The 26551-nt window shown below is 42.3% G+C and overlaps 1 protein-coding gene across 3 annotated transcripts in view; it reads left to right on the forward strand.

The window, feature by feature from the left end:
- The window catches only part of LOC117772600 (interleukin-1 receptor accessory protein-like 1), a 258307-nt gene that overhangs the window by 165945 nt on the left and 65811 nt on the right, over positions 1-26551 (forward strand). For all 3 annotated transcript variants that reach the window (XM_034603869.1, XM_034603861.1, XM_034603876.1), the window contains one exon: positions 7672-7746. In XM_034603869.1, the coding sequence (XP_034459760.1) occupies positions 7672-7746 (75 nt within the window). The remainder of the gene's footprint in view (positions 1-7671; positions 7747-26551) is intronic.

The following is a 26551-nucleotide window of genomic DNA, read 5'->3' on the forward strand; positions in this document are numbered from 1 at the left end:
CGCTGCAGCTATTCCCAGCGCTGTTATATGATTTATGTGATTTCCACTGAATGTATTGTCCCTTCCTGTGAGCGCTCTCATATTCAATTGTTTTGATGGATCTTCTAAAACAACACCTTCGTCAATAAGGAAATATACCCTTATTATATTCTCTTCCTGCAGGGTTCCTATATTGGTATTTTCCAACAAGTATCCTTAGAGAGTGTTGCTGTGTCATTTCTTTAGGGTTCATTCTTCTCCAATAATACGTTTTCAGAGCTTTTAAAGTTCAACGTTTTAGCTTGGGAAGACTCCCAGTGCACGTGGCTTGTTTTTAACAAGTAGCACCTCGAAAATATCAATTTTAACAAGAACACGGAGTTTCATCTATGTGGTGTGATTTGTGATTGTTGGTGCAAAAGAGTGTCTAGTGTTTTCAGTCACTAGAGTGTACAGAGGGGGGGGGGGGGGGGGTTCCCAGTAATTCTATAGGTGAGCGAGGTCAGAGACCATTTGCCAGACATCAAGGTAGTTGTGTTAATGAAATCCCAGTGGTGTGCAGAGGCTGTGGTGAGAGGATCTAGGTTTGCCAGCTAAGAACAAGAAAATGAGGCCACACTGGGAAAGGCTTCACCAAAATTGAGGACGACTGTATGTACAGTGGAAATGAAAACTATGTGTATTCATCCTGCATTGGTTACAGTCCTATGGTGGGAATGTTACAATGTTAAGAGACTTTTTTTCGAGTGCCACTTTGGGCCCATAAAAGCCTACAGCTTACCCATGATGCTGCAGACCACATCTGTGGCCTGAGTAAGTGGATACTTCCAGTGGTATAACCCGCCATGCCACAAAGCACTCATCATCACAGGGTGGCTCCAGGTACATGACAGTAAATTCAATTTACTCTAATAACCTGCGCAGTCTAAAGACCTCCAGCCAACAGAACATTTTGGCAGGAGAAGGACTGGAAGATTTGAGGGTGAGGAGGAATGGCAGGCAACAACAAATCCTCCAGCATTTGTTATGTACTGTATGAGTGCGTCCACTGCAGAGAGGTCATCAGAGTAATATTATTACGAGCCCCGGGGCAGGAGCAGTATTGTCAATGTCTCGAATGTAATCTCTCAAGAAACTTCAAAAACATCCCTGTGAATCAGTTATAGAACAAGAGATTTGAGAAAATCTGCTGCATTTAATTTATGAATTCACCACTTGGCCGCTCTACAAGATCAATGCGGCAGTTCAAATCAAATGTGCTTTTATCAAGACAGAGATGAATTCCCAGCCGGATACTTTGATTCAATGACAAATGGGCTAAAAAGCAAAGTCGTGTACAATTTCTGCAGGATTCCCACGTATTCACTCTGCTCTAGGGTGATGTCATGCGTTGCCGGACTGCGTTGTGGTTCTGTTGTGTCGCAGTTGTTGAGCTACTACATTCTGAGTTCCATGATTGTTGTCGTCATGACGATTGCATCACGCACGCCGAGGACCGGCTGACGGTCATCCCACCTGTATGGGATTTTATCTATAGAAACCTGAAATGGGTAAATAACAGTTTATGAAGAAATTTAAATCCAGGTCTCTTATGTTTTATTTTTAGTCAAATATCTTATTTAGTGGTCAACTTCATCATCAGCAGTCACCCCAGCTCCGGCTCCATCTCACCCCAGCTTTCCTCGGGCAGAGTTTTCAGGGCAACAGCGTCACGGTCCTCCCTCCGCTGAAATAACAGTTATTTTGCCGGAAGTATAAAATATACAGTTCCTCCCACACAGCACCATCACAGGCACCAGCAGCATCATTGTTGAACACTGAGCTTGTTGTGTATAATCTGACTGGTCTGCACATTTTGTGCATTCCGTGCTGTTGGTGAGGTCTGTCTGCTGAGGGAAATGTACACATTCTATTGTGTGGTAATGAAAGCCCGTTTCCTTCAGCCGAGGTCACATTAACAATTTACAATGCCATTTTTCCAGGCTATTGACCTGTTTAACTCCGCCATGAATAAGAAAAGTGCACAATAAAACCCTGTAAGTACTTGATGACTGGGTCTGTATACCTTCGAAAAACAGCACAATATGTACCGAGTGCAGTAACTTTGGGTGACTACTAGTTTTTTATTCCTGTAGTTAACTTGAGTATTATCCTCTGATTGTGAGTGTTTAGTCATAGTAATTTAATGTCATTTTTTTTGCTTATCAGGATTTCTTATATTATTTACCAACAGATTTGATCAAATGAAAGATTTCTCTTGGCTGGTTACCTGGGAACCTGATCCATTTATCCCCTGCCCAGAGGACGAGGCCTGTTTCTTTCTCCAAACTTTAACAGTCCCTGACAGCTGCTGACAAATTTCCTCTCCGTCCTCGCGCTGAGGAGCTCCCTCCGGCTTCAGTCCAGCTTGAGGACGTTCTCGCTCACAACACAATGAGGTCTTCAAATCTCGCCTCGTCTTTTAAGCGCACTTTTATTTTCCAGTTCCTTATTTAGGTTTTGTTGTGTAATGGATAATTCCTCATCTCTCAGCTGCTCAAATACCTTTTGGGCAATAGATAAAAAAGCAGAACAGCATTTCACAACATTCTTTCTCAGCTTCAGTGGAATTAACCATGTTGGAGTGGTATCACTTGCATTAAAAACAATTCAACAATCGTCAGGGATTCATCATCTTGTTGGACAGTTGTTGCTCTGAATGCAGGGAGATTTCATATTTTTAAGATATCACCCATGTACTCTGCTGTGAGTTGGACCCGTGAATGACGGGGTATTGATCTGTTGCTAGTTCCACCACTTGTCTAGACTGAAAATATATCCACATCTGCTGGATGGGCTGTCACAAAATGTTGCGTTTGTTTACCTAGACAATGATTGCTAATGACTTTGGAGAGCAATGTATTGACAAGTCTGAATTGTCATCACGCAACACAACATCAATTTGAATCTTTATTTTGTCCAATAGGTTGGTTTAAAAGAAAACGCCTGCACAACCTGTGCTAGGATGTTATATTTAAGTATTTAACAATAATTTAACATGTTACCTTTTTATACTTCGAGCAGTATTTGGAAGTACATACAAAATAGCGCCTCTGGCCTGGAGGCAGAAAAATGGGAGGTAGAAGGTTAAACAAAAGTTGTTCTAGGCCTTGTCAAGGTTGGCTTACCAACTGGGCAGCTGCCCTCAGGCTTCAGACCCCCAAACAAGTTAGGTTTCATGTGGGTCAGTGGGGACCAGCACAGGAAAACCAAACCAGAGGCATTTACAGGTTGAGTTTGGTACTTGCTGTTCTACTGTACGACTCTGTGACTAACAGGGTTTGCTTTCATTTATTTTCCCCCCACCGAACTCTTGTTGCATGTTTCCTTGAACAGTGTCACACTCACAAACCATTACACACACAGACACACACACTCCACTCCTCTTAATCTATGTCTGCCGTATTGGTCTTTAATGAGGTGTGAACAGAGGACCGTAACCCTCCCTCCCTCCCCCTCTCTCTCACCCCTGTAAGCGACAGAAAGGGACAGACAGAGCGACGCAGACGTACAGCGCACAGCAGACAGATAGTGCTGGAGAGAAGGCGATGGGAGAGTTAATGGGAGAGAACGAGGTCTTTTTTTTCTCCTCTTTCATTACTCCATCCCCCCATCCATCATCATGTGATCACAGCACGAGCAGATCACAGAGCCTGTGAGGGACACTTTAAAGATTTTCTCTGGAGCTGATACCAACACCCGGCTTTTCAATGTTCCACGTGTGAAGCTGTGTGTGTGTGTGTGTGTGTGTGTGTGTGTGTGTGTGTGTGTGTGTGTGTGTGTGTGTGTGTGTGTGTGTGTGTGTGTGTGTGTGTGTGTGTGTGTGTGTGTGTGTGTGTGTGTGTGCTTATACAGTTAGTTTATAGGGAAGGGGGTCAGGCTGCTTGTGTTCCTAGTCCCTTGGTGAAAAGCCTGCCCACTCCCACTCATAATAACCCACCGCAGCATCATGGTTTTGTAGTTGAAGACCAGCCAGCTTCACTAATGCATCCCACATTTGTGCGTCTGTGTGAATGTGTGTGTTCGCATGCCTCCCAGCATTGTGGGATGCTATACAGACGAACGGCACCTCAGCAGCGTGCCCTTGATTTGGATGAAGGGCAGCATTTCTGTTCGAATTTAACAGCCTTCTCCTGCTTTGTTACCTTTGGCTTTAAAATGACATCGCAGTGGCCAAATATCAACCTCATGTTCTCTGAGCTTATTAAAGAAAAAATAATACAGCAGAAACTTTGATTACCTTCCAGGTTTGGGATTTCACCTTCAGCCGGCTCGCTGCAGCCTGCAATTCAAAATTCATATTTGACTCAGAGAGAGAGTTTCTATATTCCCTATCTGTCCTCACGAGACATTTTTTTCAAACTCCCAAAAACATCCCATCTTCTCAGCTTAAACTGCAAAGTGAGGTCACCGCAATGAATAGCATGTCATGTCCCTTTAATTGAAAAGCAGTAGAGTCACCCTGTTTGCTCAGATGTAATCCAGGAAGTGGGAACAGGCGAAAGACGTAGGAGAAAAAGCCTTGAGCTGGAAGACGGTAAAACAAGTGATAACTCAGCAGATGTGTGTGTGTGTGTGTGTGTGTGTTTGTGTGTGTGTTTGTGTGTTTGTGTGTGTGTTATTCCTCTGGACTTAAATAGAATCTCCCATTTACGCTGCCCCACACAACTAAATTGGTTATGGAGATCCCACTGGAGCTTTGTTATGAATATTTGGAGACGCATACCAGACAAACACAATATTATACTGGTATTTAATGAGAAAAATATCACTATCATCAACCATTTTTGAGTTGTTAATAGAAGAATGTGATGTGACAACAATAAGAGAGTACATTGGAACAAGTTGTGTTAATCCTCCAGTGCATATTGGCCTTTGTAATTTGATTTCACTGTAAGGACTGTCCTATAGCTTATGCTAACATGCGGTTATGTTTTAAAGGCTTTAAAAATGTAAATTTGTCCTTTAAGGCTAAAATGAGGCTGGAGAAATGACAAATACAATTTTATACAATCTAGTGACATTAGAAATTACAAAAAAATGGTAAGGTCCCATATCTTGTTTTATTTATGTATTCTCTATGGGACCATTCTAGAAAGGCTTGAAGTAGACTGTGATGAAATATCCTCTACACAAGGTTTATTTACAAGCTTTTTTTCTGGACCTTTCAACCATATCCAACAGCCTCCTTCATTAAATACACTTTGCTCTTATAATAATTATCTCAGAGCTTTTTCATGCCCAATTTATCTCCTCTTCACTTACATATTAATTCGCAGAGCAGAGTAGATTTGTCAAACAGAAATCTGTTGTGTGCAACTGCTGTATTAATAGCACATGACTAAATCTTTCAGGTCTTCTCAGAAACTGTTGCCGGCAGCAGCAGCGGCTGTAAAGCGTTCAGGTTATTTCCAGCCCGTGTTGCATTTTCCATTTTCCTGGTTATAACATCACGGCAATCGATTGTGTGACTTCAATCATTTCCCGGGTGCTTATAAAGGCAGCATCCTCTCTGCGTAGTGCATGGTAACCAGTTGAGAAGGACATGGGAAAGTGTCCATTTCACATAACAACAAACTTCCAAACTTACTTAACCAGTATAAGTGATAGTTTGTGGCTGAGCTCCTCGTTACTATAAATACACGCAGCTCCTTTCTCTCCTTCAGATTCACGAACCGCAATCAGAACGCCCCAAAAAACTCCCTATTCTTTTCTTGTCATAATGAAATGGAATAACCTAAGCATATTTTACTGAGAAAAAAAAGTAATTAAGGTAATGAGATTTCTTTACAGGCACAAGGAAAGGCATAATTCACTCCTTTTTTAAAAATTAGTAATTAATGAGCTCACATAGTCATAAATTCCCTGTTATCAGCCCACTCTCCTGAGCAAACTGCACGATCTTTTATTTGAGAGAATTACAGAATTTCTTCAGTGATGGTAAATAGATGGTCAACAAAACACATGACTTTTACACCACCATTCCCATCCTGTTTCCTCCCAACTACTTCTTTTTTCTCTTTAAATCTCGACTCTGAGAGGTACCACAGGTCGGTTCCTTCCTTCCTGCTGCTGTCAGACTTTACAACCTGCCCTGCAGCTCCCTGTAGACCACATGCACCAAATTCTGGGACCTGCACTATATATCCACTTCATAAAAAAAAAAAAACGATCCTGTTTACACTCCATAAATATTCAGCTTACATTGTATTAAGTATCGCCATTTCTTTATCTACTTAATTATTAATTACTTTATTGCTGATGTAACACCTCATATTTCCCCAGTGAAGAATTTTCTTCCCATTAATATTGTTTGCTTTGTGCGTGGATGGGGGTTGGGGGAGTGGTTGATATTGCTTTTATTGTTTTTTTTCTGTAAAGCACTTGCGATACAAATTGATTGATTATCGTTGCTTAGATTAAACAAACATGAACCATAGACAGTAGCAGTGGTACAAAATGGGCAGACGAGTTCTTGGCAATTTCAATTTTGCCTTTTTGTTTGGAGGCCTAAGAAAATCTTAATGCAGTCTTTACCAATGTTGATAATATTGATGGGGAGACTTCATGTCCACCAGAGATGATGTAAAATGACCAAGCTAAATATATTCATTATATTCCGCATAAAATAGCAATAATAAATAATAATAGCAACTAAATCTCTTAATTCACTTCACATAGCAAATTTAACCATGAGTGGAACATTAAGTTTGAAGGATGTTGAGGTTACAATCGTGAAACGTCCCACGTGTTGCACGATCACAGAGGCCAAATGGCGATATCAGTCTCCAGAAATAATAAGGGAACGCAAAAACAAGTCTGCTCTTGTAGCTTGCAGCTTGTATGCTAATGCTCTCTGCTGCAGTGAGTTACATCAGTTCAGTGTAAACTTTAAAAATCTTCCCTCACTCTGTCGCTGCTCCTAATTTCTGCAGGTTCAGCTCGACGCCTGCGATCCAGTCAAACCAACGAGTCATTTGTACCGAGACGAGCCTCGTGCCTGCGAGTATTTCTGAGCGTGCGGAGATGGAAAATCATACTGATACCACTTCCAAGACTAGAACCAATTAGGGAATCATCATAATGAGGAGCCTCTAAGTGCGCGTCTTTTGTTCCTCGGCAGCTGTCTAATTGGTGCTGGATTTCCGAGGGAGTTGGGATGAATGTTGCTCCAAAGTGACCGTGGTACACTTTTAAAGCAGCCGCTGCCTCGTGGCTGACAATTTGACAACATGCATCACATGGCTCGTGCAGAAGGCTCTGTTTAATAGGTTACTCCAAGCGCTTATGGTATTTCAAGGAACACGTTCCAGTCAGCTGGAAACACTGAATCTCCTGCAGCCGCTTTTAACCTTCTCATGTCCACTGCAGCTGTGAATGATTTTTTACCTCAGGACACACTGTAGATTCAAGAACGATTGACGGGTCACAGTTTGCACTGTCAGAGCCATATCATAGCTTACACACTCATTTGTAGCCCACGAGGAAAGAATAGCATTGGTATTGAAGCAGCTGCTGCTTTGAAAGTCTGAGTCACCGTAACCCATCCCTGTTTTCTCTCATCAGCCCTTTAAATATTGTAGGCATGCATGTCCATAGGGGCCAAAGATGTGGAATTTAATGTGTTTTCTGTCTTTGTGTTTCTCTTCACAGCCCCATTGACAGACAAGCCGCCAAAAATCCTCTCCCCTTCAGAGAGCCAGATGAGCGTCATAGAGATGGTGACAGGTAAGAACATACGTCTCATCCCCCACTCTGATTGGCTGTTTCCTGATGGGCGTCAGACTTGTGGCATATCTCTCCCCTCGTTGAAATGACTCAGATTTCAGGATTAGCCGCTCAAAGCCAAGTCGTGTTCTACTCAACTGGAGCTTTGTTTTCTGCGCTTTATGTCGATTTCTCAATTCCTTCCTTGTGGTCAAATAGGTTTCTAGTACATGCTGTAAATCTTGTATTCATTACAGCATAGAGAACTGGGCCTTTCTTTGAAACCTCTCTAAAGCTTCCTCTTTTTTTAGAGAGTATTTCATCATATTTTAGTAAGATGCCTCCTTGTTGATGCTGTTTGCACAACACTTCTTCCATGTTGAGCTTTTCATCTCAGTCAGGAAAACCGTCATTACGTCCTTTTCACCGCTCTATCGCTTCCTAAGTTTTGTGTCCGTGCACCAGTTAATTCAAATCATTTTGTTTTTTAACTTTCATTGTTGAGTTGCTGTCCAGCAAATTGACGCTTCCTCTACAAATATTTTTACACAACTTCTGTATCCTCTACCATTTCTGTCTGGCTTTTAATTTGAAATATTTTCAGGAAGTGTAGATTTTTACTGACGTTTACATAGGCACCTGTACTCCAACTATTGACCTATTCTGAATAAGACTTTATTTTGATTATGATGCTTATATGAGCTACTAATAGAATATTCCATTATGACTCGTGCAAACACAACGTCCTACTACTTGTTTACACCCGAACACAGGACATGGGATAGGAGATAGGACGTGCGATTAAGACATACATGTCTTCATTATACGACTAAGTTCTGAATTCTCCACGTCTTGATTACATTATTCAAAAACATGGCAGCAACTTATTCAGGCAATTGTAAGAATATTGGTGTCTATAAAAATGTCTGACAGTTTCTCATCTCTGAATGAAAGCACTCTGCGAGTAAACATGTAGAATGAGATTAAAGTTATTGCTGTGGAAATGTAAATGATGTTGAATTTACATTGTGAGGCACTATAATTCCAATTTCTACAATGACTCACAACAAAAAGAAAACATTTTATGATGAGAAAAATATCCAATGTTTGATACCAAAGCAGTTAAAGACAACACATCAGACTAATCATAAAAACAATGCTGTTGCAAGTTGCAGTTTTCCATCTATCATCATCTATCAGAGATTTGCATCTCCACTCGAGTGCAATAGGGAATGAAATGTCATTTGTTTGCACTCCTTTAAGGTGTCTCAAGCTGTCACAACAAATATACACCTCGCCTTGTTATAGAAACCGCTGCACTGTCTTTTACCAATTAAAATTGATCTCCAATACTTCCCTGCATGTTCCATTTGTGCGTCGCCGCAGCACGGATTTGACTCAAAGTAACCCGGGGCGGTGCTCAGCGCAAGATTTTCAATTAGGCCTCTCCACTTTCTGTTCCCCTCTGTGAATGGACCTTGAGTTTCCACGATGCTAGAAGAGAAACAGGATGAGTCGTTCGTCACATCTGTGGATAAAACGAGAGTGATTCAGCGGGTATGAAAGCGCTGCCTGCTGCTTCGTCTCCTCCCATCGTATGGAGTGCCTCCTCATTGTGTTCACGCTCGTCACATCTATCTTAGTTATCTAGTGCAACACGAATGCAGCTTGTATTTGCTCGTCCGTAATGAGTCAGTAATGAATCAAAGTGGTGCTTCTGAGAAACCATACATAATATCTCTTCCTATTATCTTCAAATTTATAATGTTAGCATTACTTCAAATGATTGCCTCCGATTCTCCCGCGTGCGGCTGCCTCGGCGCGCGGGAGTCTTTCATATGCCTTACCAGCTTGTGATGCACGGGGGTCTCATGGGAAAATTCCCCGCTTTGTGCCTTATTGGGCGAAAGCTCAGCTGTTGGTGGAAGGGAAAATGGGTCATGATGGAGGCTTGCTTTGAAGTAGATTTGTCACGGGTGGTGAGCACAACTGGCTCGCAGAGGTAAAAGGTGGCAATCAGGAAGTAGGCGCAAATCATTGTAGCTCTGAATTGATGGTGGGTAAAAGGCTCTCCGGCATTTTCTCATCCGATTAGGTGTTTTCATAGTGGATGATGGTGATTGTCAAAATATTACCTGATGGCTGGGAGAACAGGCGAGGGAGAATACAGTATGTGCCGCTTTTCTTCTTTTTGAATAGTTTGATTATTCTATAATGTAGTTTTTACATTACAAAAAATTACCTATGGGATTTTCAGTTTTTCAGCTTTCTAGACCTTCATCCCTTTAGTCAGATTGAATTTTCATTGTGGTTTTGATTCTCATGAAGGATTAGTGAGAATAGTTATTTTGACGTTCCTTCCCACACCTGTGCACCCTTTGATATTCCACACAGTCAGAGTCAGAAGCTCTGTGTACATAATATATTTGATTATTTGACTGTACAAGCCCATGTCATCTTCTTGTTGGGCTGGCATCGCTTTTGTCATCCAAAGTTGACTTGTGGTAGTTTTGGTGGACTTTTTAATATTGGGTCTCCAGTGGAACGTCGCAGCGTAAATGGCTCGCGGTTAATTGGGCAGGTGAGAGCGAGAAAGCCAGAGCGGTGGGGATAGGGAAATGTGGAGAGACTCTTTTCAAGCTCTCGTTGTGGCACTCAGGGGACGAACAGGAAGAACAGCGGGATCTGTAAATGGCGGCTGTGGGGGGACCGTTTAATCAGCGCATACTTTCGTCCGCGTTTCCTTTTTTTTTTTTTTTTTTTTTTTTTGTGGTTCTTCACTTATAATTAATTAAGTTTGATTAAAACCTGTTGTGTAAATGCTCTTCCCGGCTCTCGGCGGGCTTGTCTTTTCACTGCTTCCTCCGCGGGACAGATCGGAGACAGTTTGGCTCCGTGATTCAGTCTGACACTCCACTGCACACTGCTTTTTGCTCTGTCGTGCGCCGATGTAGAATAATTGACTGCGGTCTAGCCGAGCAGACTAACTGCAGTGCACGTCCGATTCGAGTAGGCTGCTAATGCGTGCAATTTGTAAACAGTAAACACTTTGACAACCAGGTGATTAATTTCCTTAATGCATGGACATGTTTGTGTTTTCTCCATAGAATCAATGTGCAATAAAACTGCTTGTGTCACTTCTTTCCCTTCATTCTGCTGCTGCTGCTGCTGCCACGTTTGATTTACTATTATGCTGTTGTCTATGCACAGCTGACATGTCACTTGCCTTCCCATCCTGACATTTTATTTTGGGCGAGATTGAATTTACGATCACAGCGGCGCCCCCCGTTTGTGATGCTCATTCTGAGAATACCCAGCAAGTTCCCCTTTGCGATCCTGATTGGCTGTTGGAACTTCGAGCCCTTTCGCCCGCCTCCTTCCTCGGGATCTCACGCTCCATCCCCCGACGCCTGACTCCGCAACACCGCAACAACTTTTCTAAATTGCTACAGTGATGTGTCTAAACCTCTTTGCTTAATTTCTCTAAAAAATCCCATTTGAGCTCACACGACTTTAAGAAGCCATCCACCTTTGCTACTGTTCTGCATCACCACTCACATATTTAATCCCAAGAGTTGTTTCGTGTTGGGGTAATTGAGTTAGTGATTTGTTTTGTTTCCCTCAATGGCTTTTTGGGAGCCTTTAGGGGCTGTGAGGGAATTTGTTGTTTTTCAGTCAATGAGGGAGTAGCTCAGCAAAACATTGTAAAGGCAAGAAAGGGTCAAAGGTCTTTAGTACACCTCCAATACGAAATGCAGTCGTCACCCATATATTCTGATGTCCTGGGACAAATTAGTAGTATATTAGTATGTAGTTGATGTATTTTTTGGTTATACTTGTATTAGTGAAATCACAGACTGTATATAAAGAAGGACGACATGACAGCTCCCCAAAGTGAATCCCCCAGTCGGTACGGCGCAGACTCTGGCTCCATTTGCGTCATCGGTGCCAGATGGTGGTGTTCTTATCTGGAAAATGTTTGCTTCCTTCCTGGACAGTGGGAGGAAGTGGAGATGCCCCGTCTAACTTTTTATACAGCCTATGGCCAGATCTCATATCCTAAAATAAATAAATTTGTTATGAAATCATATTCTTTTCATGTCTTATATCATATTTTTGACGGAGATTCAATATATTTCTAATCACAACTCATACAAAAGGCCTTTTAAATCACATAGTTTCGATAAGACATAGTATCACTCCCTCTTATAAAGGGATCCTTTGTTTTTCTGAGCTCGTCTGTAACAATCTGACAATCTGCACTTCTCTTAGAGGTCGGTGAATAATAATAATAATAATAATGTGAACTAGAATTAGATTTTCAGTCACTCATCGGAAGGAGTTAAATTGTCTAATAATATGAACGGAGGATACCTGAGTGAGATCAAAGCCAGTATTATCCTGAATTGAGTCTGCACCCACCTCAAATTAGACTTTGCAGTCCTTTTGTAATGACGAGGTTAGCCGCATCAATATACTGTTATTCCTGTGCATGTCAGGTCACTGAGAGACTCTCACTTCCTTTAAGCTGATGCTGAACCCCTCACAAACTGGAAGATAAATTGAGAAACACATGAAAATTCTATCCTTCTCTTATTCCTTTCGTCTGTGTTTGTTACATCCTCCGTAGAAGAGCGTGCCATTAGGAGGAACTGATGAACTACGATGAGACAGCAGACAAAATGTCACCTTTCACCTCACTGACGGAGCAGAGTTGAAGCTCAGGCCAACAGATGGTTTTGAAATGTATAACCTTTACTTGACTTTATCCATCGATGAATGGTGATCATTTCTTGACGTGGCTGTATGATCTTCCGGCGCGATGTTTGGGATCTTCTCTCATTGATCCAGGCGCGGCTTTCAATATTTAATGATTATTATTGATTCCTTGGACGTCCTGCTGACATATCCAGTGGGATGGAGGCACGCCATGCCACAGATAGGCTGACATGTGTGATAGATCATGTTCAAGGTAAATACTAAGAGTCCGAGAGAGAGGTTGTAAACATGAAAGGGTCAGGAAGACATAATGATTACATGAACACATGCTTTATTGATTTTTGTTGGGGTTTTTTTCTGACTTGTAACATAGAAATCATGCTTGACTCAAACATTTCCAATTGAATACGACATTAAATACATTTAACAGGATAAAACCTGAAAAAAATCTACTTAGAAGCAAATAAAAAGGGCAAGATTGAAAAGCACTGATTCATTCCAACATGAAGAGCTGCAGGGGCCTTGAAAGATAACAGCATTTAGATCACAGGGAACTTTGTGGTTTTGTGGCTGCAAAGGTACAAAGAACTGTTCAGGCATTAGTGCAAGGTGTAAAACAATAAGTGCTGCATGTTGCTTTCAGACTTTGTTTTGTTGACTTGGCTCGGATCAAAAACTAAACCATGGCTTGGTTCGTTTTGAAGGTTCAGAACTTTTTGGTGAAAATGCTCTTAGTGTGAAATCACCCATGATATTTGTCTATAGCTCAGGACAAGGAATAGAATTATTCAACGTGTATCACATGATTCTACAATATAAATAACAAATACCCACACTCAAACATTTTCTTGCCTAAAATGCGAACTTTATGTATTTAAATTGCACATAAAACTTTCATGTAACTTTATCACGCAAGTTCAGAGTTTTCTATCATTTTTGATTGAATAAAGTTACACTTATTCATACATTTAACATAACATTTACATACAAACATTTTAATATGAATGTTAGAAATAAGTGCAGCTTGATTTAAGTTAGCATTTTAGGCAAATTTGTGCAATTGAATGGACTGACAGAGCCGGAGTGCACCAGTGTATTTATTCATCTATCATATAGTGCTGAAATTAATCTTCAGCCTGAATGATGTTAATATGAATTCTCAGTTTTCTTGTATTCTCACGTGTATATAAGGCTGCTTGTGTTTGTTTTCACACTATCGTCAAGACTTGAGTGTTAAAGCTACTACAGAGGTACAGACGACACAGGCCGATATTTACCCACTCAAGTTTGAACCGGAACGCACCTTCAAAGCATCACTTGATTTAATGCAGCAGCTCAGTGTTATGTTCAGTATATTCTGCAGGCAGAGAATCATCATGGTCTCCCTCCCGCTTTGTCCGTCCAATGCTTTTGTGGTCACAAGGTCTCATCAAACCATGTGGAATATTTTAGTTTTGTACAAAAAAATAGAGAAGGTCTCACACAGCACAGCAGCACCTATCAGCAATATCAAATACACACACTCCCCCACACACCAGCCATCCCTCTAAATGTCACAGGCTCGGCAGAACGCTTCGTCGATGCCAAACGTTCAGAGGCCCTGGGATCAATATTACATCATTTCTCTCAATTAGGGCATATTTATTCCCCTCAAGTTATTGTACATCTGCGAGTGATCCTATCTGCATTCCTGGCGAGTCTCCAGATGAGTCCGGGCCCTGGAGGAAGGAATAGACGGATGTGAGATAAAGATGAAGAGAGAGGAGGAAAGAGAATGAAAGAGAAATGTGGGTAGGGGGAGTTTGGGCAAAGAGTTGGAGCAAGGGAGGAAAAGTGAGCGAGATCATTTAAGATTCACAGAGGGGATGAAATATGATGGTGTCTTACCTTGGGTTATTACAGATGAAAGTGGATACAAGACGGCACACTGTCCCAAATGGTTAATATGCCCTGCAGCACAGAGTCATAAATCGTGATAGGCATATTAGAGAGGGGGGGTGTCGGTGGTGAATAGAGGAGATTCTTGGCGAAGGGAAGCTCCCATTAGTGTTTTACATAATGTACAGTAATGAAGGGGACAGTTTCGCGAGACCTGATCGGCCCGCTGGACCGAAGGAGGCTAATTCTGCTCGGTAGTTGAGCATATCCACCAGAGTGTGACCACGGGGTTGATACCCTGTTAGCATTTGATTGACCTCAAAAGTCAAGCTACCGTCCCACATTGACTGCTCCCCGCTCTACTTCCTGTCAGCAGCTTCCACCCGCAGCCTTGTACCTGTCTCGGCAAAAAGAGGAAAAATGGCCGAAGGCATTTGCTCTCCTTATCAGAAAATAGCACCGAGAACGGGCGTTTGCACTTGAGTATTAAGATATACTGCCTCTTGTCTGTGCCAGCAAAGCTTACACTCTCTGGGTAGAACTATTAATCATAAACCGGGCCTTGGCATGGGGTTTAAAGGAAGTCTGATGGTGTCACAAACCCTGCCTCCTCCATGTTAGTGGATGGGACATGGACCAGACAAAAAACAAAGTCATGATCGACAGCTGAGACTGACCCTCGTTGGTCGAGCATGTGTACCAACGGGACCCTGACTCTTTGACTCCAACGGCGAAAGATGGGGCTATTTGTATCCGGGATATTTGGGCATCTTTATATACAGTCTGTTCTGTGTTTAAAGCCGTTTTTTTGTCTTATATTACTATTGCTGCAGTGGTATAGTCATATTGAATGCAGTTTTGATGCAAGGTAATACCAGAATGATGGTAATAATTGACAAGATAGTTTTTTATCTACCTTAACCCACTTGCTTTTTTGGTTTGCACAGTTATGCACGAGTTGCTTAACTTTCACTACAATAGCCCCTTCAACCACTTGCTCTATGATTCTTACTCTGGTGTTTCTGGGTTTGTTTCAACATAGTGGGGCGTTAAAGCTGCTGGTCTTTACTCATTTAGCCTTTCAGTCTCCATGGCTTCCTCAGCACATGAACTAAGAGAGCGCACGCTGAACCAAAATCAGCGATACACCCTGTCTGGTATTCAACCTCATTTAAACACCGGCATATGGATTACCGGCAGCGGGAGGACTCGCTCAGCAACTCGCTCTGCACCCTGTGACAGCTTGGCACCCAAGAGCCACCTGCTTTAAATGTAAACGCACCTTTTAGTGGGGGAGTTAAGTACACTTTTGTGAACCCCTACTGAAGAACTTCGAGTGCTAGCAGGCGGAGGAGACATTATTGCTCGGGTGATAAGAAAAAAAATGTTTTCTTTCTAAATACGTCTTTACAGTGCTACTGCAGCCCTGGACTATTTTGAGCTTTATTTCGCTGAACGCTAAAAGAGGAGCTTGCATCTTGCTTCTCGAGAATTTATCAGCCTCTGAAAAGCCAGTTCAACAGTAAAACCCGGAGCCAAAATGCAAACCCTGCAAACTTCCCCCTCATCATCATTCCCTTGGCAGCGGGTTGATGCCTGGTTGAACTAATTGCCCTTGCTGTATTTCCAGCCAAACAGGTGGCCATATTGGATTCCTTCTGGCAGCATTTATGAGAATGTGCTTCCAGGTTGGACCGAGATGACAGTGCCTCCTCTCTGCTCAGGATGTGACCTTGGTTGGGCGATGGTCCCTCTGCACTGGCTCTGTTCTCACATTGGCCTTTTGGGCCAACTTCTGATTGTGTGTGTGTGTGTGTGTGTGTGTGTGTGTGTGTGTGTGTGTGTGTGTGTGTGTGTGTGTGTGTGTGTGTGTGTGTGTGTGTGTGTGTTATTGTTTGTGTGTGATTGTGTGTTTGGGAGAGAGCATCCTCTGATGTGTAGCCAGATAGTTAAAGGGCCAGGATGACAGTCAGGACAGGAGGGAGGCGACAATGACAGCAAACTTTGTAACACTTAAGAACACATGAGAACACGGATATATAATGTCATGATCAAAGACGGTACAGAAAAGCGGACATAGACTCCAGGGCCACAAAGTGAAGCCAATGCGGAAGTACCTGAAACCTGTATTCTCTCCAATGACCAGCGGAGGGCGACTGAGAAATCAAAAGAGCCAAGATGGCACTGGACAAAATTCCAAACTTCAAAACGGCCGTTCACAAACCAATGGGTGACTTTACGGTGAATTGCCACTTGGTCATAAAAAAAGCTGCGACACACACAAAAACACACACACACACACACACATTTACGCATGTACATGAAAAATATCTTTAAGACAAGCAGGAACACAAGTTACTACTTATCATTCACTCGGCCACACATTCACACTCACGCCGGCAAAGGTCATATGCAGCTGTAACCGCCTCACACCGTCACCTCGGGGGACTGATATGTGCTAAAGCAATCTGATATGGTCCGATTTGTCTTCCTCCACACAGACGCGGTGTTTGCCTGCTTCGCGTCGGTCCATTGTATCTACAACTGTGCTCCTTTGTTTGGTCTGTGGGCAGTCCTGCTACAGGGAATAAGAATGTGTCAGATGAAATGTTGCGGATATTTCTCTCATAACTGCTGTGAGTCAGGCAACACCTTGTTTCTAGACCTTATGTAAAGACAGTTTTTTCTCCCCTCAGCAGTGGGAGGGATTATGACACGCTCAGATAGGCCCTGACCTCTTAGCAGACCAGAATAGAAGAGAATAAAATAGCACACAGGAATACTACCATAGATCTGCCCTCATACAGTCATCTCTAGTCTTTCTTCATATGCAACATGACATTTCTTGTACTTTTCTTTTCTTATTAGTAATTATAGTTTGCTTATCCTTTTAGTTTACCCAATTTATTCATCATTACATTATAAACATTACACCCTGTGTTTATTGAAACTTACTAACAGTACACAAATATGTATCTTCTCTAATCTCGTACTTTATGATGATTCATGCAAGTGACAAAATGACAGTAACTGAAGGATATATATATTTGGTCCTTATTCTAAAAACGGGATTTATGTATATTTCGTATTGGTAAATATGTCTAAAAAGGAATTGCAAAGAGCATTGAAATTCAAATGTAGCGTGCCAATTATTGTTGTATATAGATCAATAATCGTAGTCATTTACCTTTGCGCCAATTATTTAAAATCCACGGTCCACATATTGCATTTAAAATTCTTTGAACATTTTTATTGGGGTATACCAGCTCTTTTTGTATCACTACAGCAACTGAATTCCATATCACACATGTTAGACATTTAGTGTGAATCATTTTTGAGCATGTAACTTACTGAACTTGTTTGTTTCTTGTTTCTGATACTTTGCATTATGCTGCTGGTTGCTTAGTGGCTTCTTCATTCACCGTTGAGTTCAATCAGCGCATATTGTCATTTTTTCAGTTGGAGCATGAATTGTAAACTGTCACTTCACAGTCCGACACAGTTCTTCTGTTTCCCAAGAATGGAAACCATAGTGGATAGAAAATGTTTAATTGTAGAAAGATTTCATTTCTTCTCCTGGTCCTTGCTGAGAGGAAGCACAGCTACTGTGCCAGCTGACTTGGCAGCACCTCGGTTTAATCTCTGAGACTCACGGTAACATGGAAGCCTCCTTTTGCTTTTTTTTTAGCAAACACACAGCAGACTGCTCACTCTCCCTGCGAGCCACAGGCCAGGGAGAATATATTGGGCATCCGTCCACACAGTGACACAGTATTGATATTGATTTCAATAATGACAGCAACATAGCTAAGACAAAGTGTTTTTAGGCGATTTGTGCATCGGTGGCTCCCTGGTCCATTATTTGCTGCTGCTGGTGGTTTGATGAGTGGAAAACATCAACAACAGATTCTTCTAGATTATTCTTCTGTCTTTGCATGGACACAAATATTCAGAATTGTCTTAACCTGAGTAACGTTATCCTGAGAATAACAACAATATAATTGAGACATGTAGCGTATTCGGACCTAAGTCACATTGTGTATTCTCATTTATTTTTTTATCTTTCCTTTTCTCTTCATGTGTTTGTCTATAGCTCTAACTTTATTTTCATTTTTGCTCTTCTTCTCCCCCACCCACCTCATAATGCCAACGTTTTCCACAAGCAGCCATACTCTCCCAGATCCAATACCATTACTCTTGTGAACCTCTTGGGTCTGATTGTCTGAGTGGCTCCATGCACTTGTTCCATGTAAGTTCAAGGTAGTACTCTTGATGTGAAGGGTTTAGAGGTGAGTATAATCACTACATGAGGTAAACATAAACCTGTCTCAGGTGGAAAATAAATGCGGCAGATTCTCCTCAGTTGTCCATATGGATCAAGATTTGGTTATGATATCTATCCAAAGATTTTACCCAGAGAAACCAAACTCAACGTGCTCCCAGCGGCTTTCAGTCTCCTCCTCCATCACCTCTGCAGCTTCCACACATCACATGCACAATTTCTTACTAATGAAGAAAAAAATTGCTGTGAAAATTTCCAACCGTTTTCTGCCAAAGCGCAGCAGTGCCCAGTGCTGCTTTCCAAAAATCCATTTAAAGTCAGAGCTTCGACTTCAAAGTAGCACAAACAAGCATGTTGTGTTGTCTTGATTTGGCGAGTGGGATTTGGCCGAGCTGTCATTCTGTGGTCTTTGCTGATAATAAATTCAAAGTGGCGTCAAACTATTGTATTCATATCACTGGGTGAAATTATTCTTCCATGACATTTACACCTTAATGTTCAGTCCACCTTATATTAAGTTGCATCCATTTGCATAATCGATAACATGTCCCCGGCCAGTTATACGCAGAGTAGATATTGTCAGTAAGAGTTTCCCAGGATGAACTTAATTAGACCGTTTCATGGAAGAATCAGTTGGCACATCATATTCAGCACGCTCCGGTTTTTTGGGACGTGTGAGAGAAAAACAGCACTAACCTGTCAACAGCAGGCAGCTTCAGAGGCCCCAGGCTGTGAGTGTGGGCGCCGCCAAGTCACCCCTGTGTGCACGGATCTGTTTGAGAGCGGATCCTGTGTGTGTCTGCGCGTGTGGTTGTGGTGCTCTGTTGTATAAGCCGTGTGTGTTGTCGAGTGTTGTCCCAGTTTAGAGGACCCAGAGCGATGACTCATCAACTAACAAAGCAGGATACGGAGAGGAGTGTGTGTGTGTGTGTGTGTGTGTGTGTGTGTGTGTGTGTGTGTGTGTGTGTGTGTGTGTGTGTGTGTGTGTGTGTGTGTGTGTGTGTGTGTGTGTGTACGTGTGTGTACGTGTGTGTACGTGTACACTTACTACATGTTAACATGTGTACAAAGGTAAAAGGAAGCACAGCAAGAAGGATTGTGAACCATGGGGGGTCGTGCTTTCAGTACTGTACCTGTTGCCCTTGCACACACACACACACACACACACACACACACACACACACTGAGTGACTTTTCGCTTTGCTTCCTTTTCCATCAGTAGATACAGAGAATGAATTCAGATAAATACTAAAAATTTGCATCTACTCATCATTTCGCTGTGTGTGTGTGTGTGTGTGTGTGTGTGTGTGTGTGTGTGTGTGTGTGTGTGTGTGTGTGTGTGTGTGTGTGTGTGTGTGTGTGTGTGTGTGTGTGTGTGTGTGTGTGTGTGTGTGTGTGTCATCCTCACCGCTCTCTCTCAGGTTTGTCATTGCCTCCTCCGTCGCTGCAGACACACTTTTGTGAGCAGCTGTGGATTCACCAGCTGGTGTTTATGCTCATAACATGTTATGTTTTAATGTTGATGCTACCATACATGGCTGCAGCTAAACTAATAGCGACGATAATTTATGCAAATTTCCGCTCTGTGTTTGTTCAGTTGCAGCTTATAGTTCATTAGTCACCATTAAATACAGTTAACATTATTATCAGTGTTGTGCAGAAAACTCATTAAATCTACTGGAGCCCAATTTCTGCACGCTGGACTAGTTCCAACGTAGAAAAGAGACTAATCGAGCAATCCTACGTGAGGCTACTTATCCATATTACACAAACATAACGTCATGCATCATGTTTGGCATCAGCTGTCCACGTAATGAAAATGCAATGAAGTGGTGTCACCACATGTATTTCCTATTGACACAGGGTGTTGAGAGAAGCACACGGCATCAGTTAAAGTTGAAATCATTAAAAAGAAAGACACTGTGATATAATGTGAGGGTCTGAAAGTTGTTTTTAGGGCTGTCCTTGAGTGGGAACATATTTTGTAGTTTGGAGACACCTTCAGTATATTGTTGGTCACGTGCCAATGGTTTGTGAGTCTTGCTTTTTACGCCTCCAGGCTGGAAACGACCAGTGTCCGGAGGCCCCATGAATTCAGATTGTCCGTCTGTCCCTTTTTCTAGTCAACACAAATTTCTTCCAAACATTTTTTCGTAATATCTCGGACAAAGATTCACCAAGAACTGATTTGATTTCAGTGGTCAAAGGTCACAGTGAGTGAGGGGGGACAGAGGATGCCACATCTTTTGCCTTCACCGAACCTCAGAATTTGGTATTGTGGCAGGTGGATTTTCTCAACTCATGCATTTTGAACATATCTTGAAGGCAGGATGTCTGACAGCTGACTCAGACAGAGCCAGATCTCTCTCACACACACAAAGAGGAAGAACGAGAGAGAGAGTAGCCGGCCCCTTTACACAGAATTTGTCTGAATCGGACAATAGGTTATGGCTCTTGCTGTATTGATTTTCATCCTGTCAGACAGGATGTCCAGGAGACACATTCTGACGGCTTGTCATCGCATGTTACCATCTGAACTCGGCCTTTACCAGCGGATGTTAGTGCTTATTTCCGAAAGGTGGATAATAATGTCCGCCAAATGTCAGTCACGCAGCAAGAAAGAGGAGAAGAAAAAGGAATTCGACGTAAAGTGAAGGCACGACTGTCAGAAGCTTGGTCTAAATAACTCATTTACACTTTATACATTAATGTGCCCTCGGGTTAGTGTTCATGGGAGACAGACCTGTGACCAGAACTGACTGCAGTGAAAGTGAATCAGCCACGTGTGCATTTGACACATGGAGGATTGGATATATAGTGTTTGGCCTTGGGTTAGAGGTATTCCCATTCATTTATATTAGCTGAATTGATTTTGTTTTAATGTGAACTTTGGGCAAAGCTCAAGACGTCTTGCTTTAGAATTTAATATCAACCAGCATATTGTGAACTTTAGTTTTACTCTGTGCACGATGCATCTATAGTAATGTGAAATCCCCTCATAGAAACTCATTAAAACAAGCTTCTTCTGTTTTTTTTGGAGGTCATATAAATCAAGGGCCGACGTCATATTACGCTCAAACACTACGTCACATGTTTTATTTTGTGGATGAGTCACCAGGTGAAAGGCGGGGCCGCCACATCCCTGGAAAAGGCACGAACACTAAACCCTGAATCAAATTGGATGGTGTGATTCATATCGGTACGTGTCTGCGACGTACCGGCTGTAATTGAGACGCCTGCATTACGTACACAGCGGCGCCGCGTCCTCGTATCTCCATGTCATTTTTTTCCTCAGGGAGCATATCCGCGCTCGTCCGACAGCTGTCAATCTGCCGGCCGCTCACCACTCTACTCGAATACCAATGCACGGTACCTCCTGGTGTGTGTGTGTGTGTGTGTGTGTGTGTGTGTGTGTGTGTGTGAGTGTGAGTGTGTGTGATCACTTGGTTAGAGATACAGGAGCAGAGGAGGACAGAAGAGAAAGCGCCGGGTGTAGTGGAGAAGGGAAAGACGACCGCCACAGGCCCGCTTTATATCGGCCATGAGGATTGGTTTCATATTACAATGTAATGGTATTGGTTCAACCCACTTAATGAGTCACATCATTTCTTATGTTCAAACGGGGTTCTCAGGAATTAAACGATATGAAGGAATTGTTGAATTAATGACCAGCTCTTACTGTATATTGCCATTGCCTCAAGCATGAGGGGGGAGAGTAAAAACTGTTGCTTTACTGGCAGAACGCGAAGAGGTGTTGAGACGAGGGCGAAGCACAGGTTGGAGACAGAAGGCGAGGACCCCAGCTTTGAGGAAATGCTTCTTTTACACCAACATTAGTGGGTATACACAGTTTTTTTACGCGGCTAAACCCTCTAAGAAAAGGCAACTGACTCCTCTTCCATTGCCAGTAAAGGAGTTTGCCTTGTGGATCATGCAAGACGTCCCATTGCAGACAAAAGCCAGGTGTTTAGCAGGTGTTAGTTGGTTTTTTGACTCTTTGGAAAAGGAGCTTTATTCTTCAACCCGACGATATATAATGGTTTGACATACATATGGATGAATCCACCTCCAATCGGAGACTCAATTTGCATGAGGACTGTCCCCTGTTTATCATTTCCCCCCTCACAGCTGAATTTGCATAGATTACCATTAAGATGCCAGCCTCCTTTTCTGTGCCCGTCCTCAGGTAGATTAGGAATCGTGGAGACGGAGTCGGCGCTTCAAAGCAGGACTCTGTTTTCACTGACCATCCCACATCGCTCCCAGGCTCGAGCGGTTTGTTCTCCTTTGGGTTATTTTTGGGTCTCATTTTTGGGAATTTAAGTTTTGCCTGTCCTACTTACCACATTCCCCAAAGTGAACTCAAGGCCTTTTTCAGCCTGATCCAGATTTTTTTTTCTTCTTCCTCCCTCTCTCTGTCTGCCTGTCGCTCCCTCGCTCGCTCACTCGATCACTCGCTCCAACTCTCTCCTCAGCCATCTGTTCACGCTTGTGGCATCTCTCAATCCGTCTTCCCTCTCTGCTGTATTTCACTCGTCTGTCTCAACTCTCCCTGCGTTTTATCCCTGTTCCCTCTCGTGGAGCTTTTCCTTTTTCTACCTCGCCTGTGTTTGTATCACATCATTAACAGCCCGTGTGGACTTTTTCTCACAGGCATGTGTTGCTTCTCTTCCACTTTCTCCGCTACCATTTGACAGCCATTCCTCTCTATATCCACCTGTTATATGATTCCTCCCTCTGTGAGATCATGATTTCCTGCAGGTGAAAGGAATGGTTGTACCTGTAGTGAGAAAACACTGTTTCCTACGTTATTATTATTATTATTATTATTATTATTCTTAATCTGCGGTTATTTCATTTTTTATTCACAGGCTGCAATTCTGATAATTACCCCCTGCCCTCATATCTTTTTAAATATTTTAAAACAACTCTAGCGTGCAGTCTGAACAGGAATTTAAAAGACCAAAGGTTGTTGCCTCTTTTGCTAGAGCAAAATCAGAGCAAAATCAGAAACCATAAAGCCAATTGCTTTATGGTTTCTGATTTCCTCCTGTTCCAATGGTGAAATCAAGCTTTTTATACTTAACATCATGAGGGATGACTCCTGTCAAGTTACTATACAATAGAGTATCAGGGCCGTATTGGGAAAAAATAATAATGAATTGGTCATTAATAATTTACCAAAGTATAACTAAACAAGATGCTCCACATTCCTCACTTCAACACAGGTGAACGGACAGATCTGCTGATATTCCTCTAACATTACAGCGGATTTATTACTTTTTTGCTAATATATATATAATATTATGATGATTATGAACCTTATTCTTGGAATCTCAGTTTTTGGGGGCTTTGTTCATATTAAGTGGCCTTAATACGCCAATGTAGTTATAACATCAAATTCAACTGCAGTTGATGTGGTAAGTTTGTAATTATATGAATATTACGTTATAGTTATGTTGCTCTGTTAAGGAATATATATTTAGCAACATCAAAACATCAGTAATGAAAGATTCTGCAAAATCCCAAACCCTATCCCAAAAATTAGAGTTTAGATATATTGAGTGTATATTGAGGCAACTATAACACTAAGCTCAGTAAAGATTGTGAGAAATGGCAGATATATACTGTGTATTTTTTAAATCTGGTCTATCAAACAAAGCTATAAGACTTATATTTGTTAGATATTGTTGGTTTGTGAGAGAAAACTCCTTTGGGATACACACGTTATCCTCTTTCTGCCAAATTTGTTAGTCGAGTGGTTCTGTCCCATTTAACACTCACTTGTTATCTCTACTAATCGTAAATGTTTGTGCGAAAAAGAGCCTATTTACATATGATTCATTTCACATCTTATTAAGTGAATCATGTATCAAGTGTGTTCTGAATATTGATTATCTTTACACAACGGATTTCCTCTTTATGCTTTTTCCTCTTGATGTTTTGTTGAGAGGGCGCATGAGGTTTCGACTGATGGATGGAGGCGTACACACATCAGTAGGTACCTCTGATCCGTGTCGTTGGATGATGTCTGGATGATGTCATCATACGCGTTACAACCAGCAATCTGGAGAAGCTGTTGCCATGGCGATCCCCCCCACACTAGTGAAATGCGGTCAGCGCCCAAAGCAGTGAAACGAGTGTGTCAACCTGCATAAAGGCAAAGAGCGGCACAGTAGACTGCGTCTTTGTGTGTGTGTGTGTGTGTGTGTGTGTGTGCGTGTGTGTGTGTGCTGGAATGCATGTGCACTTCTGTCACATCCCCGCACTCATCTCCTCTCACCTCTCTTAGCTGACAATCCAAAACCCACTTATGTAACGTCTGGTTTATGCTGTGCAGAGTCTTGACTCACACAGTCTGTTGAGTGGAAATAAATGGGCGCTATTTATGTGTTACTTGGCTGCTAAAGAGGAACATCCAAGGTCTGCACGCTGCAGTGTTTCCCCCCATCGGTAAAGCTTTTGAGGGCTGTGAAATCTGCCTGTCGGCCACATGTATTTGTGTCGTGTGGGATTAGTCGAGTGTTGTGTAGTGTAATCTCATAACGTGCGGGTGTCTCGTATATCAATGCATGTGTGTCTGTATGCAACGCGTGTGAGGATGCATGTGTGTGTGTGTGTGTGTGTGTGTAACCTAAATTGAGGCGATTGTGTAGGAAGAAGTGTGGATTATTGTTGTAGCCCTCAAACACGTCCATCACACAATGTAAACAAGTGAAGGAAGCATTGAGGCTCATTTTCAAACAATGTAACCATCACTGTCCACGTTTCAAAATCCAAGTAGCGGTGAGAATGAAGCTCACTGGAGACAGGCTCTCCCTGGCACAGACCCGAGCTAGCGGGTCACGAAACTGGCCACAGGTCAGCCTCGGGTAGCGCTGGAAATGGCAGTTATCCAGACACAGCTCCTGCAGAAGGGGCTCCTGGTTTTTTTTTACGGCTCTGGATGGTAAAGTGAACCCACACACGATGGTGCTGGGTTCTCCGGCGTTTCCACAACAGGTAGAGCGCAACAAATTGCCGTCAAATTGCTCCGTGTTTGGTGCGAACGCAGCATTAGAAATGGGCAAAAGCAGCTGTTTGCCCCTGTGCCTGGACAAAGTAGTATCATAAAGATGCCTGTAGTTTCTTACCAACTCGCAAAGTCTATGCATAAATATGGATGAAATTAATGCAGGTTATGGACAGATGGCTCCGTCTGTTTCTCTATATATATCTAATGTTGAGCATAAATGAACCTTTACAAACTTGCATCATTTTACGTCCATGTATGTTAACTTGAACTTTGTCTGCTCTCTCTCTCTGGCTTTAATGCAACCTGACACACACACTCTCCTTCTTGCATCCGCAGCAACATGAAGTGTCTCGTGATCAGCCAGGCGTAATCAACAATTACACATGTGCGTACAACTTAATGGGCTGCACTTCCACTGGCTTTGGACAGTCTCCGTTATTAAGATGTTGTTGTTATTATTGCTAAGTCGTTGTTATGGCTCCATTTTGTCACACTGTGTGAAAGATAATGCTCCCCAATGTTTGTCCCCCCAAATCTTTGCCGCCATTACAGCCCAATGTTAATCAATTTCACCGCAGAGGCGAACAATGGGGAACAAGCCTCTTGTGCAACAGAGGTCACGAAAACAATTGAGCGGGGTTGAACAGAAACTTAGCCAGGAGATGTTTGGCTCCGCAGCCGGGGAAAGGCATAGAGCTCTCATGAATCTCTAAATATACTTTTTATTCAGAGTGTTTGTTGCATGCAGAGAAAGGTCGCCCGATACTTCTCAGCAATTAAACATAATTACACATATTTGAGATAAAAATGTCCTACTTTTACCTCTTTATGCTTCCAAATTATACCTTATCCTACTTATAGGCAACTACCTTGAAAGTACTAATGTGTCTCACATGTAAAGTACATTTCTCCCTGAGGCGTTCAAAGCCACG

This window comes from Hippoglossus hippoglossus, chromosome 2 (assembly GCF_009819705.1).
Source record: "Hippoglossus hippoglossus isolate fHipHip1 chromosome 2, fHipHip1.pri, whole genome shotgun sequence".
Taxonomy (NCBI): Eukaryota; Metazoa; Chordata; class Actinopteri; order Pleuronectiformes; family Pleuronectidae; genus Hippoglossus; species Hippoglossus hippoglossus.